This window comes from Rhinoraja longicauda, chromosome 1, assembly GCF_053455715.1.
Source record: "Rhinoraja longicauda isolate Sanriku21f chromosome 1, sRhiLon1.1, whole genome shotgun sequence".
Lineage (NCBI taxonomy): Eukaryota > Metazoa > Chordata > Chondrichthyes > Rajiformes > Arhynchobatidae > Rhinoraja > Rhinoraja longicauda.
In genome coordinates, this window is record NC_135953.1 from 125,750,973 (window position 1) to 125,765,594 (window position 14,622).

At 45.4% G+C, this 14,622-nt stretch overlaps 1 protein-coding gene across 1 annotated transcript in view; it reads left to right on the forward strand.

The window, feature by feature from the left end:
* The first annotated feature begins 799 nt into the window (after nt 1–799).
* The window catches only part of mmaa (metabolism of cobalamin associated A), a 31,742-nt gene continuing 17,919 nt past the window's right edge, over nt 800–14,622 (forward strand). The window contains exons 1-3 of the mRNA XM_078406183.1: nt 800–1,536; nt 9,755–9,877; nt 12,963–13,133. Of these exons, the coding sequence (XP_078262309.1) occupies nt 921–1,536; nt 9,755–9,877; nt 12,963–13,133 (910 nt within the window). The 5' untranslated portion in view covers nt 800–920. The remainder of the gene's footprint in view (nt 1,537–9,754; nt 9,878–12,962; nt 13,134–14,622) is intronic.

Genomic DNA, 14,622 nt, shown 5'->3' on the forward strand with positions numbered 1-14,622 from the left:
AGGTGGAGGAACTTCGTGGCTGAAACAAGGATATGTGGAGGGAACTACACTACGTAGAAGGGTCACGAAACGTCGACTGTCTTATTTCCTTAAGAAATGCTGAGTTTTTCCAGTAATTTGCTTTTTGTTGGGGTTTTTTCTTATAATTTCTGAAAATGTGCTATTTCCATGCATGCTACCGGGTCCGCTAAGTTCTGCCAGCGTTTTGTTTTAAATTCTAAAGCTATCTCTGCTTGAGAATTGTTGTTTCTTTTTAGATGCAAGCATGGTAATTGTATTTTGCTTTTGGCGTTGGGTCTAAAAGGATAGAATACTCCTCTATATGAATTTACTGCTCTTCATTCGAACGAAGAAGTTGGTGGAGCTTTTAACGAGCTTCCTAGCAATCCCGAAGATGGACACAGTGCTGGAGTAACTGGGGGGGACGGAGGGGACGGACGGGGACGGGACGGGTAGCATCTCTGGAAAGAAGGGATGGATGGCATTTCGGGTCGGGAATCTTCAGACTGAGAGTCAGGGGAGAGGGAGACTAGAGATATGGAAGGGTGAGGTGTGAAAACCACAACTGAGAAGGGTATGAGGTAGGGTCTCGACCCGCAACGTCACACATTTCCCCTCTCCAGAGATGTGGCCTCTAGCACTTTGTGTCTGTCTTCGGTTTAAAGCAGCATCTGTAGTTCCTTCCTACACAACTGAGAGTCAGGGGCTCTCTGTCCACCTTGCGACGAAACAGGTGGCTCCTGCCAGGGTGGGAGCGTCAAGCAAACGTGTGCGTGCAAAGTAACAATGCGTCGGACGTATACGTGAGGAGGGCAATGTATGCTGGGTACCATCGACCTTTAAACACAAGTCTCGAGTTGCTGGCGTGAGGGAGAGAGGGTGATGGACCGGTCGGTCACGCCAGTGAGTGAGTGAGTGGGATGATGTTGCAGGCGGTGCGGCCGCCGCCGCTGCTGCTGTTGTCTGGTGCGTGGTGCAGCTGGGGAGGCCGGGCTCGCGCACCCGCCCTCCGGGGATCCCCCGCCGCGCGCCCGGGCCTCGCTCAGCGCCGCGCGCCCGGGCGGCAGTTGCTGGTGTTGGGGGCGCGGGGCCTCCGCCGGTTACAGGCCCCGGCCCCGGCCCCCACTGCGGCTCCAGCTGGTCTGCGGAGTCTCCGCCCGCTACAGGCCCCGGCCCCCACCGCGGCTGTTCTGCGGAGTCTCCGCCCGCTACAGGCCCTGGGCCTGGCTGGCCTTCGGGGCCTCCTTCGCCCAGTCCCGGCTCCTGCTCCTGCTCCGCTCGGCCTACGGGGCTTTCGGATGGAGCAGCAGCAGCAGATAGCGATGACGCTGTCCGACTGGGAGAAGCGGCTGCTTGAACGTTTGTGCGACGGGCTGCTGGGCGGAGACAGGTCCTGTCTGGCTGAAGGCATCACCCTGGCGGAGTCGACCAACGGGCAGAAGAAGCACCTGGCTCGGCTACTGCTGCAGAAAGTGCTGGACTGCCAGAGGGAACGGGAGCGTCTGAATGACCAGAGACCGCTGGCCTTCAGAATGGGTCAGTACAGCAGCACCTCTTAAAACACCGCCGTGCGGAGCAGCAATGTCAACCTAATCAGATGAGGTTGTGGTTACTGCTCATGTTGCAGTTGTATAATAGACAATAGGTGCAGGAGGAGGCCATTCGGCCCTTCGAGCCAGCACCACCATTCAATGTGATCATGGCTGATCATTCTCAATCAGTAACCCGTTCCTGCCTTCTCCCCATACCCCCTGACTCCGCTATCATTAAGAACTCTAGCTCTCTCTTGAATGCATTCAGAGAATTGGCCTCCACTGCCTTCTGAGGCAAAGAATTCCACAGATTCACAACTCTCTGACTGAAAAAGTTTTTCCTCATCTCCGTTCTAAATGGCCTACCCCTTATTCTTAAACTGTGGCCCCTGGTTCTGGACTTCCCCCAACATTGGGAACATGTTTCCTGCCTCTAACGTATCCAACCCCTTAATAATCTTATACGTTTCGATAAGATCCCCTCTCATCCTTCTAAATTCCAGTGTATACAAGCCTAGTCGCTCCAGTCTTTCAACATATGACAGTCCCGCCATTCCAGGAATTAACCTAGTAAACCTACGCTGCACGCCCTCAATAGCAAGAATATCCTTCCTCAAATTTGGAGACCAAAACTGCACACAGTACTCCAGGTGCGGTCTCACTAGGGCCCTGTACAACTACAGAAGGACCTCTTTGCTCCTATACTCAACTCCTCTTGTTATGAAGGCCAACATTCCATTTGCTTTCTTCATTGCCTGCTGTACCTGCATGCTTCCTTTCAGTGACTGATGCACTAGGACACCCAGATCTCGTACGTCCCCTTTTCCTAACTTGACACCATTCAGATAATACTCTGACTTCCTATTCTTACCACCAAAGTGGATAACCTCACACTTATCCACATTAAACTGCATCTGGCATGCATCCGCCCACTGACACAACCTGTCCAAGTCACCCTGCAACCTCATAGCATCTTCCTCACAGTTCACACTACCACCCAGCTTTGTATCATCTGCAAATTTGCTAATGGTACTTTTAATCCCTTCATCCAAGTCATTAATGTATATTGTAAATAGCTGCAGTCCCAGCACCGAGCCTTGCGGTACCCCACTAGTTACTGCCTGCCATTCTGAAAGGGACCCATTTATCCCCACTCTTTGCTTTCTGTCTGTCAATCAATTTTCTATCCATGTCAGTACCCTACCTCCAATACCATGTGCTCTAATTTTGCCCACTAATCTCCGATGTGGAACCTTGTCGAAGGCTTTCTGAAAGTCAAGGTACACCACATCCACCGGCTCTCCCCTGTCAATTTTCCTAGTTACATCCTCAAAGAATTCCAGAAGATTATTCAAGCATGATTTCCCCTTCGTAAATCCATGCTGACTCGGATCAAAGTCATTGGTGAGGCCGCATTTAGAGTTTTGTGTTCAGTTCTGGGCACCATTTCAAAGGAAAGATGTTGTCAAACTGGAAAGGGTACTGAGAAGATTTATAAGGATGTTGCCAGGATTAGAGGGTGTGAGCTCCAGGGAGAGGTTGAATAGGCTGAATCTCTATTCCTTGGAGCGCAGGGGGATGAGGGGGGATCTTATAGAGGTGTATAAGATCACGAGGAATAGATCGGTTAGATGCACAGAGTCTCTTGCCCAGTGTTGGTGAATCGAGGACTAGAGGAGATAGGTTTAAGGTGAAGGGGAAAAGATTGAATAGGAAAAAAGGGTGGTGGGTATATGGGACATGTTGCCAGAGGACGTAGTTGAGGCTGTGACTATCCCAACGTTTAAGAAACAGTTAGACAAGTACATGGATAGGACAGGTTTGGAGGGATATGGACCAAACACGGGCAGGTGGGAGTAGTGTAGCTGGGACATGTTGGCTGGTGTGGGCGTTGGGCTGAAGGGCCTATTTCCACGCTGTATCAGTCTATGACTACAATTAAGCTACAATTTTATAGGCAAATTTTAATCCAGGAAATGGAGGGATACAGATCCAATGCAGGCAGAGGTGCTTAACTTGGCATCATTTGTACGAAGGAACTGCAAGATGATGGTTATGTTGAAGATAGACATAAAAAGCTGGAGTAACTCAGTGGCTCAGGCAGCATCTCTGGTGAAAAGGAATAGGCAATTTATTCAAAAGCGCAATACGGTGGATGCTGGATATCTGAAATAACAATAAATATTTAGACATCTGGTGAGAGAGAAACATTTAACAGTTTAAGTCAGTGATTTGCCATCAGAACTGGGAACTTTTAAGATGCAGTAGAAGGAAAGAAGAGAATAAAAATAGATGTTTCGGGTCAAGACCCTTATTCAGACTGAGAGTCTGGGGAGAGGCAAACGAGAGATATAGATGGTAACATAGAGAGATACAGAACAAATAAATGAAAGGTATGTAAAAAAATAACAATGATCAAGGAAACGGCCCATTGTTGGCTGTGGGCTAGGTGTTAACGAGTTACACAGACAATGAAACTCACCAGAATGACAGTGAAACTAGTACAATGACTAGGGTGGGGGACAGAGAGAGAGAGAGAGAGAGAGAGAGGGGGGGGGGGGGGTCCAAGGGTTACTTGAAGTTAGAAAAATCAATATTCATACTGAAGATAGACACAAAAAGTTGGAGTAACAGTGGGACAACATCTATGGAGAGAAGGAATGGGTGACGTTTCGGGTCAATCAATAGTCGTTTATTTGTTACATACACATAAATGTGTAGTAAAATGAAACATTACCCGCAGTTGAACAATAAGACCAATAAGATTAATCAATAAAAATGCAATAACACATACAATCACAACTAACACCAAACAAAAAGAAACATCCATCACAGTGAGTCTCCTCCAGTCCCTCCTCACTGTGATGGAAGGCCAGAATGTCTTTTTCTCTTCCCTGCCGTCTTGTCCCGCGGTCAGGCTGTTGGAGTTGCCACCTCGGGGCGGTCGGGGCTCCCGATATTGAAGCCCCCGCCGGATGGTGAAAGGTCCGTGGCGGGCCGACCCAAGCCCCGCGATTCGGGGCGGGCGAACACGTTGCCTCTGCCGCTGCCGGAGCTCCCGATGTCGGCCCCCATCCAGGGGCCTGCGGGCTTCCGACGTCCACGCGGCCCGCGCCGGAGCCTCCGGAGATGAGTCGCAGCCGTTCCCGCAGCATTCGCAGGCAGCCAGCGCCGCAGGTGGTGAGTCCGGACCGCGGGCTCTGCGAACCAGAGACCCAGGTGGTCCCAGGTGCATGGCCGGTGGTAGGCCGCAACGGGAACGGAGACACGGCACAGAACAAAGGTCGCGTCTCCGTTCTGGAGAGAGAATGTTACAGTTACAGTTCCCTCCCACCCCCCCCCCCCAAAACATAACATACAACACTACATCATATTAACACTACAATTGAGACAAAAACAACAAAAAACACAAAAGACAGACGGACTGCAGGCAAGCCGCAGCGACCTTTCTTCAGACTGGTTAGGGATAAGGGAAATGGGAGATATAAACGGTGATGTGGTGAGATAAAGAACAATGAATGAAAGATATGCAAAAAAGTAACGATGAAAAGAAATGTTGTTTGTAGGGTGAAAATGAGAAGCTAGTGCGACTTGGGTGGGGGAGGGATAGATAGAGAGGGCTACCTGAGGTGAGAAAAATTAATATTCATACCACTGGGCTGTAAGCTGCCCAAGCGAAATATGAGATGCTGTTGCTCCCATTTGCCTCACTCTGACAATGGAGGACAATCATGCCATTGGGTTGTAAGCTGCTCAAGCAAAATATGATGAAACGGCATCATGCTTGGCACGGGCATTGTGAGCTGAAGAGTCTGTTCCTGTGCTGTACTTTCTATATTCTAAACAATTTATTCAAAAGCGCAATACGGTGGATGCTGGAAATCTGAAATAACAATAAATATTTGGACAACATCTGGTGAGAGAGAAACATTTAACAGTTTAAGTCATTGATCTGCCATCAGAACTGGGAAATTTTAAGATGCAGTAGAAGGAAAGAAGAGAATAAAAACAGTTTGCAGAAAGCAATAGGTAGTGCCTGTTCAGGTCTCACTTGAGAGAGGAGTAGACATTTTGTGTCTACCAGGTCTCACTTGATGTCTGTACACAGATTGCCTATTGCTAGTGAACACTAACATTATCAGGATGGTGTGAAAGGTCTGGGGCTTATTTGTAAGGAAGGGTCCTGACCTAAAACATCACCTATGTTCTGCTGCATGGCCCTCTGAGGTACTCCAGCACTTGTGTCCTTGAACCAACATCTGCAATTCCTTTTGTCTCCATGTAGATTGTCCAACATGTAATTTGCAAAACTTAAGTGGTATCTTGCCTTTCCTTTAAATCTTTGGATATTATTACTGAAGATGATGCTACGCTTTTGTTTGAAGATACTCCTTGAGATTGCTGGATTGTCATTGCGCTACCAAAACCAAACAAGCCTGCGGACGACCCAAGGAACTATTGGCCCATTCTCCTGGCCCGGCTTTACCCGCTGAACAAGCCGGATTTCGGCGTGGTCGCTGCACCACCCACCAAATAGTCAAGCTGACCTATGACATCGAAGACAGTTTTGAAAAGGGTCACAAGGCGGGCATCACACTGGTAGACCTCACCACCGCCTATGATACTGTGTGGCAATAGGGCCTGACCTTGAAGCTCCTCCGAACCATCCCTGACCGTCATTTAGTGCGGATCCTTGCCAACATCCTTGCCAACCGCAGTTTTGTACTCGAGACCAGCAACGGACAATCTAGCCGACTGCAACACCTAAGAAACGGAGTCCCCCAAGGCTCGGTACTGGCCCCCATGCTCCAACCTCTATATCAGCGATCTGCCACGCACGACCTCGTGCCAGTATGGATAGGCAGATGACTTGGCCCTACTGCACTCGGACAAGAGTTGGTCAAATGTTGAGGATGTGCTTTCGGCGGATATGGAACTTGTCGCGGGCTACCTTAAGACCTGGAGACTAAAACTGAGTGTGGCAAAAACCACCACAACGGCCGTTCACCTGAACAACAAGGAAGCTCAACGCCAGCTAACCGTCACCCTCAATGGGTCACTCCTACCCTACAACCCATTTCCTACATACCTCGGGGTGAAACTAGATCGGCAGCTGACCTACAAGCAACACCTTGAAGCTCGCCGTGCTAAAGTCTCGGCACGGAACAACCTCCTGCGTTGCTTGGCCGGATCGTCATGGGGCGCCAGGACATCTACTCTTCGAACCAGTGTTCTTGCACTCGTGTACAGCGCCACTGAGTACGCCGCCCCAGCATGGTGCCGCAGCGCTCATACTAGCAAGCTAGACACTACCCTCAACGACACCATGCGGATCTTCACTTGCTGCCTACGCCCTACCCCGACAGATCTCCTGCTGGTGCTCGCAGGTATCGCACCCACCAAGCTTCGCAGAGACTTCTTCATTCATAGGCTGGTGTGCAAGGCCCCATCGGACGCCAAACACCCTTTGCACCACCTCGCTCAGGATTCACAGCACCTGGGACCTCAACGCCTGTCATCTCATTCTCCCTTAAGATTATTAAGGGGTTGGACACGTTAGAGGCAGGAAACTTGTTCCCAATGTTGGCGGGGTCTAGAACCAGGGGCCACAGTTTAAGAGTAAGGGGTAGGCCATTTAGAACGGAGATGAGGAAAAACTTTTTCAGTCAGAGTTGTAAATCTGTGGAATTCTCTGCCTCAGAAGGCAGTGGAGGCCAATTCTCTGAATGCATTCAAGAGAGAGCTTGATAGATCTCTTAAGGATAGCGGAGTCAGGGGGTATGGGGAGAAGGCAGGAACAGGGTACTGATTGAGAATGATCAGCCATGATCACATTGAATGGTGGTGCTGGCTCGAAGGGCCGAATGGCCTACTCCTGCACCTATTGTCTATTGTCTTTCTCCTGTCATGCAGCGACCCTCTGTGGCTCCGGTTTCAACATACTAGGAGCATGGAGAACCAGCTGGGAACAGACTTCGCGACCTCCTCAATTCACTGTCGCAGTGAACACCACAGCCCCACCCGGCTCGGACATGCCCCCGCAAAGAGTGGGTCGCCTTGAACCGGCTCCGCACAGGGGTCGGCCAGTTCAACACCGACATGCATCGTTGGGGGTTGCGTTCATCAGCAGCCTGCGTGTGTGGAGCAGACCAGCAAACAGCGCAGCACGTCATTTTCGACTGCACTGTCCTCCGTCCCCCTGGTGGAGGGGTAGACCTCACGGTCCTTGACAACAGCACGTTGCACTGGCTACAGTCCCTGGAGGGCCTTACATAGTTACTGCTGCCTCAAACGCAAGAAGAAGAAGATGATTGCTGGATCCTTGCTTCAGAAGAAGAGTTTTAATGAGAATGAGTATGAAGGAACTGCAGATGCTGGTTTAAATCGAAGATAGACACAAAATGCTGGAGTAACAGCAAGACAGGCAGCATCTCTGGAGAGAAGGAATGGATGAAGTCTGGCCATGAATGGAACTCAACATCCACATTTGGAAACCCCTGATTTCAAACTTGCCCATCTCCCTTGCATCAGAGTTTCATGCACATTTGCAACCTCGGGGACAGTCATTTGTTCGGGCTGTAAAGCTCTAGAGTGAAGCATTGTTTGTGTAGAATCCTTGACTGGAGGTTTTCCCATTGATTTATTATGGCTCTTTTATGCGATTATTTATGTATATTGGGCACCAGCGGAAAAGCAGCATTTGTTGCCCATACTCCTCTCTGCTCTCTGTACCCTGCTGCTTGGCTTCATCCATTTCTTGACGTGAGTATCCTTCCCCTCTGACCCTTTGCTCTCCTCCTTTATATTTTCTCATCCATCCCATCCACCTTCACTTTTTCAGCTTTGAGTAGTATTCTCTTAGCAACAGTCTAAAGTTTAGGGCATTTGATTGTCATGTGGCTGTTCAGCCCAGAAATGGGCCTTTTGGGCCACCATTCCTGAGACTATTTCTACCGATCTATGCTAATCACTTTTGCCTGCAGATCCATATCCTTCAATATTTTGCCTGTTCAAGTGTCTGTCTAAATATCTTTTAAACCATGTTTGTATTTGATTCCATCACCATCTCTGGTAGTGAGACCAAATATCAACCAAAACTCCCTCAAATCTCCTTTAAAACTCAATTCCCTCACCTTACACCTAAGTCCTCTGGATTTTGGTTCCCTTGTTTCTGATCGTGACAGCTTTAGATTGGCGATTTGGCAGAGAGATGGTCCTTAGTTGTGGTAAGGTTTTGTATCGAAGCTGGTAGGAGGGAGCCTTATGCTGGAAGCCTCTGGATCACAGTAACATAAGCACATCTTGCTATACCTGCATGATTTCATTTTTTTTAGGGTCATGTTGCTTTTCCTACTTAATGACCTCAACTGATGATTAGTTTTGCAGGCAAAGTAAATGAAAGGATGAGTTCTGTGTTGGGTGTAGAAAGAACTGCAATAACATTCTCTTGATAAGTATCTACAACAAGAGTTTATATTCCTTGTGCTATCAATCCAAGGAAGCCTAAAATGCAGAAGATATCAGCGAGATATCCATACTATTCACCTCTTGCAGACAGCTTTTGAGTGTCGTGTAGCAGATTCCAATTCATTATGTGTACTTTGTATTTTTTGCAATGAAACTGAGGGATTATGCAAAGCATAATTGAAATGAGAATTGAATGGGCAGCACAATAATTTAGCTGAATAGTGTCACAGTGGCACAGCTAGTAGAGCTACTGCCTTACCTTGCCAACAACCTGGGTTTAATCCTCACCACCAGTGCTATGTGGAATTTGCCGGTTATCTTTATGACTGCATGGGTTTCATTGGACGCTCCGGTTTTCTCTTGCAACCCAAAAACGTACAGATTGTTAGGTTAATTGGTCATATCAATTTATGCTAATGTGCAGTTAAGTGGTAGAATCTGGGGAGGTTTGATGAGAATGTGAGGGGAGTAAATATTGGGATTCATGCAAGATTAATGCAAAATGGGTTATCAATTGCCTAGGCTTGAACGGTTGTACCATGCTATATCTATGACTATTGCACACCTTAGATATTATAAAACTGATCAAACTTATCCGAGCCTGTATCAAAACAATAACTTGACTTATTTCATACCTTTTCCAATTCTATATTTATTCAATATCACTGAATTAAATGGAAGAGAGTTCAAAGATTTGGAGCTGGTGAGAAACAAGTTTAGCCGATGGTGTCTTAATTTACTGATTTGCTCTTTAGGACTGTCTGGCCCACCTGGTGCTGGGAAATCCACATTTATTGAAAAATTTGGGAAAATGTTGACAGGAAAAGGACATAAAGTTGCTGTTCTAGCTGTTGATCCATCTTCAAAAGCCACTGGAGGTATGTAAAGTTGCATATACAATGTGATACCTTCAAAACAATGGAAGGTCATACATTTTTTTCTCATGATCAACCATTTCAAAGGTCTGTAATATGTTTTTTTGGTTTAACTGCAAGCTGGAAATTCTGTGCTGAATATCAGAAAATACATATTAGAAAGGCAATGTTACAATGGTCATGGGGATTTCAATATGCAGGTAGACAGAAAATCAGGATGCTCCTGGATCACAAGAAAATAAATTTGTAGAATGCATATGAGATGGCTTTTTCGAGCAGCTCGCAGTCGAGCCCACTAGAGAAAAGGCAATTCTGGACTTAACGGTGTGTAGATTTGATTAGAGAGCTTAAGGTGAAGGAACCCCAAGGAGGCAATGATCATAACATGATAGAATTCAACCTGCAGTTAGAGAGGGAGAAGCCAAAATCAGATGTATTACTGTTGGTATTACTGTTGAGTAAAGGTAACGACAGAGGCATGAGGAAGGAGCTGGCTAAAGTTGATTGAAAGTGTAATCCTACCAAGAATGATGGAACAGCAATGGCAGGTGTTTCTGGGAGTAATTTGGGAGATACAGGATCTTTCTATCCCAAAGGGAAAGAAATATACAAAGGGGAAAATGAGACAATTGTGACTGACAAAGCAAGTGAACGACAGTGTAAAAGCAAAACAGAGGGCATACAATATGGCAAAGATTAGTGGGAAGCTGGAGGATTGGGAAGCTTTTAAAAACCAACAGAAGGCAACTCAAAAAACCAATGAGAGAAAAGATGAAATATGAAGGTAAGCTGGCCAATAATATAAAATAAGATACCAAAACCATTTTTTCAGAATATATAAAGAATAAACGAGAGACAAGAGTGGGCATTGTACCACCGGAAAATTACGCTGGAAATGTAGTAATAGGGAACAAAGAAATGCCGGATGAGCTGAATAAGTGTTTTGTGTCGGTCTTCACAGTGGAAGACACCACTGAATGCCAGCAATTCAAGAGAGTCGGGGGCAGAAGTGAATGCAGTCGCTATATTCTGAGGAGGAGTTGCTTGGGAAGCTGAAAGGTCTGAAGGTGAATAAGTCATCTGGACCAGAAGGACAACACCCCAGGGTTCTGAAAGAGGGAGCTGTGGAGGCATTAGTAGTGATCTTTCAAAAATAACTAATCAGGAATGGTTCCAGAGGACTGGAAAAATCACAAATGTAACTCCACTGTTAAAGAAGGGAGCGAGGCAAAAGAAGGGAAATTATAAACCGACTAGTCTGACTTCAGTAGTTGGTAAGATTTTAGAGTCCATTATCAAGATGAGCTTTTGGGGTACTTGGAAACATATGATAAAATAGGCCAAAGTCAGCGTGGTTTAGTTAAGGGGAGATCCTGCCTGACAAATCTGTTGGAATTCTTTGCGGAAGTACCAAACAGGATAGACAAAAGAGAGACGATTAATGTTTTTAACTTGCATTCTCAAAAGGTATTTGATAATGTGCCGCATGTGAGGCTACTAAGCAAGATAGGAACCTGTGGTATTAGAGGCAAGGTACTGACATAGATAGATTGGCTGACTGGCAGAAGGCAAAGAGTGGGAATAAAGGGGCCCTTTTTGGGTTGGCTGTCAGTGACCAGTAGTGTTCCACAGAGACCAATGCTGGGTACTTTTTCACTATTTTTCATGTTATATGTTAATGATCTGGATGAAGGAATAAAGACGTAGACTATTTTCTAAATGGGGAAGACGATTCAGAAATCAGAGGTCCAACGGGGGCTGGTGCAGGATTCCCAAAAGGTTAATATAAGTTGGTAGTAAGGAAGGCAAATGCTATGTTCATATTCATTTTAAGGGAAATAGAATATAAAAGCAAGGATGTAATGCTGATACTTTATAAGGCACTGGTCAGACCACATTTGGAATATTGTCCCCAGTTTGGGGCCTTATATCTGAAAGAAGAAGTGCTGTCCAGAGGAGGTTGAGGAGAATGATCCCAGGGATGATTAGGTTGACCTATGAAGAGTGTTTGGTGGCTCTGGGCCTGTACTCACTGGAGTTTAGAAGGATGGGGGGAGGAATCTCATTGAAACCTACAGATTAATGAAAGGCCTAGATGGACTGGATGAGGTGGGGATATTTCCAATATTGGGAGAGTCCAGGGCCAGAGGGACACAGTCTCAGAACAAAAGGAGAAAGCTTTAGAATGAATCTCTTTAGTTAGAGGGTGGTGGATCTATGGATTTTTTTTGCGACAGATGGCTGTGGAGGTCGGCATTGGGTATTTTTAAAGCAGACATTGATATGTTCTTGATTGGTACGGGCATCATAGGTTACAGGAAGAAGGCAGGAGAAAGGGTTTGAGAGGGATAAATCGATCAACCATGATTGAATGGCAGAGCATAATTCCAGAAAATACATTAATTCCTGAGACAACTGCTGCATTGATTCACCAATACAATAGCAGTAGTTATAAGAAGAGATTTTGGATTTTGGAATCACTTCATAAGAACATAGGAGCAGAAGTTGGATGCCCAGTCCATCAATATAATCACAGCTGATCTGCCCCAGGCTTTGTCTCGTCTGGGCTGGTTTTCTATAGCCCTCAATTCCATGATCTTTCAAACATATTTCTACTTCCTCTTTTTAAATACTCTCCATTTTAGTCTCTGTCACACTCTACACACCCGTTTTAAATGGCCTGTCATTTCAAATTCCCGCGTTAATAAAAACTATCCTTTGAACTCCCTTGAGATCTTGCATGTTCTTCTAAACTCCAAAGAACATAGATCTAATTTATTTTGCTGTTTATGGTAGGACACTGGTGTTATCCCAGGAAACCCTTGTGAATTTCTTTTAGTCCACATTACGAACACTTCTCAGGAATAAAACCCTGTCATAACTTGGGGAAGATCATATATCCTATTTAAATACGTGAAATCTGGCTGTAACAAAGTTACACAGCATTTTTTCCCCCTGTTGGAATAAACAGACATTGGCCATATTAGAACATACAATGTTTGCAAGTTTACAAAAGGGTGTCAAATATATTACTGTATTCTGTGAAAGAAATTAAATTTAATAAAAGTTTTGCATTTCCAAATTTTAGGTTCACTTTTGGGTGACAAAACACGTATGATTGAACTATCAAGGGATATGAATGCATATATTCGTCCATCACCCTCTTTGGGTACTTTGGGAGGAGTTACCAGAACTACAAATGAAGCAATTATTTTATGCGAAGGGGCAGGGTATGATATAATTCTTGTAGAAACTGTAGGTAAGTTATACATTTTAATTTTACATAATATAAATTATTTCTTGGATAATAATTTGTGTTACCATCTTCATTTAAGCAGCCACTGAATGTCATGTTTCTGCCAGTGATTTCCATCAGCATTTGCATTTAAGCAATGAGAATGATTGATGAGGATAGGGAAATGAATGTTGTCTACATAAATTCTCAAATTATAAGAGGCAGGGTAGACAATTGGTACCTTTTTCCCCATGGTAGAAATGCCAAATACTGGAAGGAATAGGTTTAAGGCAAGAGGGGTGAAACTTGTGGGGATATGAAGATATGCGGGGCAAGTTTTTTACATAGAGAGTAGTAATTACCTGAAACATGCTGCCAAGTGTGGTGGTGGAAGCAGATACAATAATGGCATTCAAGAGGCTTTTAGATGGGCACGTGAATATGCAGGGAATTGCAGGATACAAATCATGAAGGGATTAGTTTATCTTGGCATCATGTTCAGCACAGATCTTGTGGACTGATTCCTATGCTGTACTGTTCTCCAGTGCCCTCCACAATGTTTGGGACAAAGACCCATCATTTATTTATTTGCCTCTGTACTCTACAATTTGAGATTTGTATTGGATCAAATCACATGTGGTTAAAGTGGACATTGTCAGATTTTATTAAAAGCCATTTTTATAAATTTTGGTTTTACCATGTAGAAATTACAGCTGTGTTTATACAAAGTCCCCCCATTTCTGGGCACCATAATGTTTGGGACACATGTCTTCACGGGTGTTTGTAATTGCTCGGGTGTGTTTAATTGCCTCCTTAATACAGGTATAAGAGAGCTCTCAGCACCAAGTCTTTCCTCTAGTCTTTCCATCACCTTTGGAAACTTTTATTGCTGTTCATCAACATGAGGACCAAAGTTGTACCAATGAAAGTCAAAGAAGCCATTATGAGACTGAGAAACAAGAATAAAGATCAGAGTGATGGCAAGAACAAAATATGGAGGAAAGAAGGAACTGCCCAAGATCCAAAGCATATCACTTCATTGTGAAACACGGTGGTGGGGGTGTTATGGCCTGGGCATGTATAGCTGCTGAAGGTACTGGCTCACTTATCTTCATTGATGATACAACTGCAGATGGTAGTGGCATAATAAATTCTGAAATGTATAGACAAATCCTATCTGCTCAAGTTTAAACAAATGACTCAAAACTCATTGGCTGGCGGTTCATTCTACAGCAAGACAATGATCCCAGACATACTGCAAAAGCAACAAAGGAGTTTTTCAAAGCTAAAAAATGGTCAATTCTTGAGTGGCCAATTGAATCACCCGATCTGAACCCAATTGAGCATCCCTTTTATGTGCTGAAGAGAAAACTGAAGGGGACTAGCCCCCAAAACAAGCATAAGCTAAAGATGCCTGCAATACAGGCCTGGCAGAGCATCATCAGAAAAGACATCCAGCAAACTGGTGATGTCCATGAATCACAGACTTCAAGCAGTTATTGCATGCAAAGGA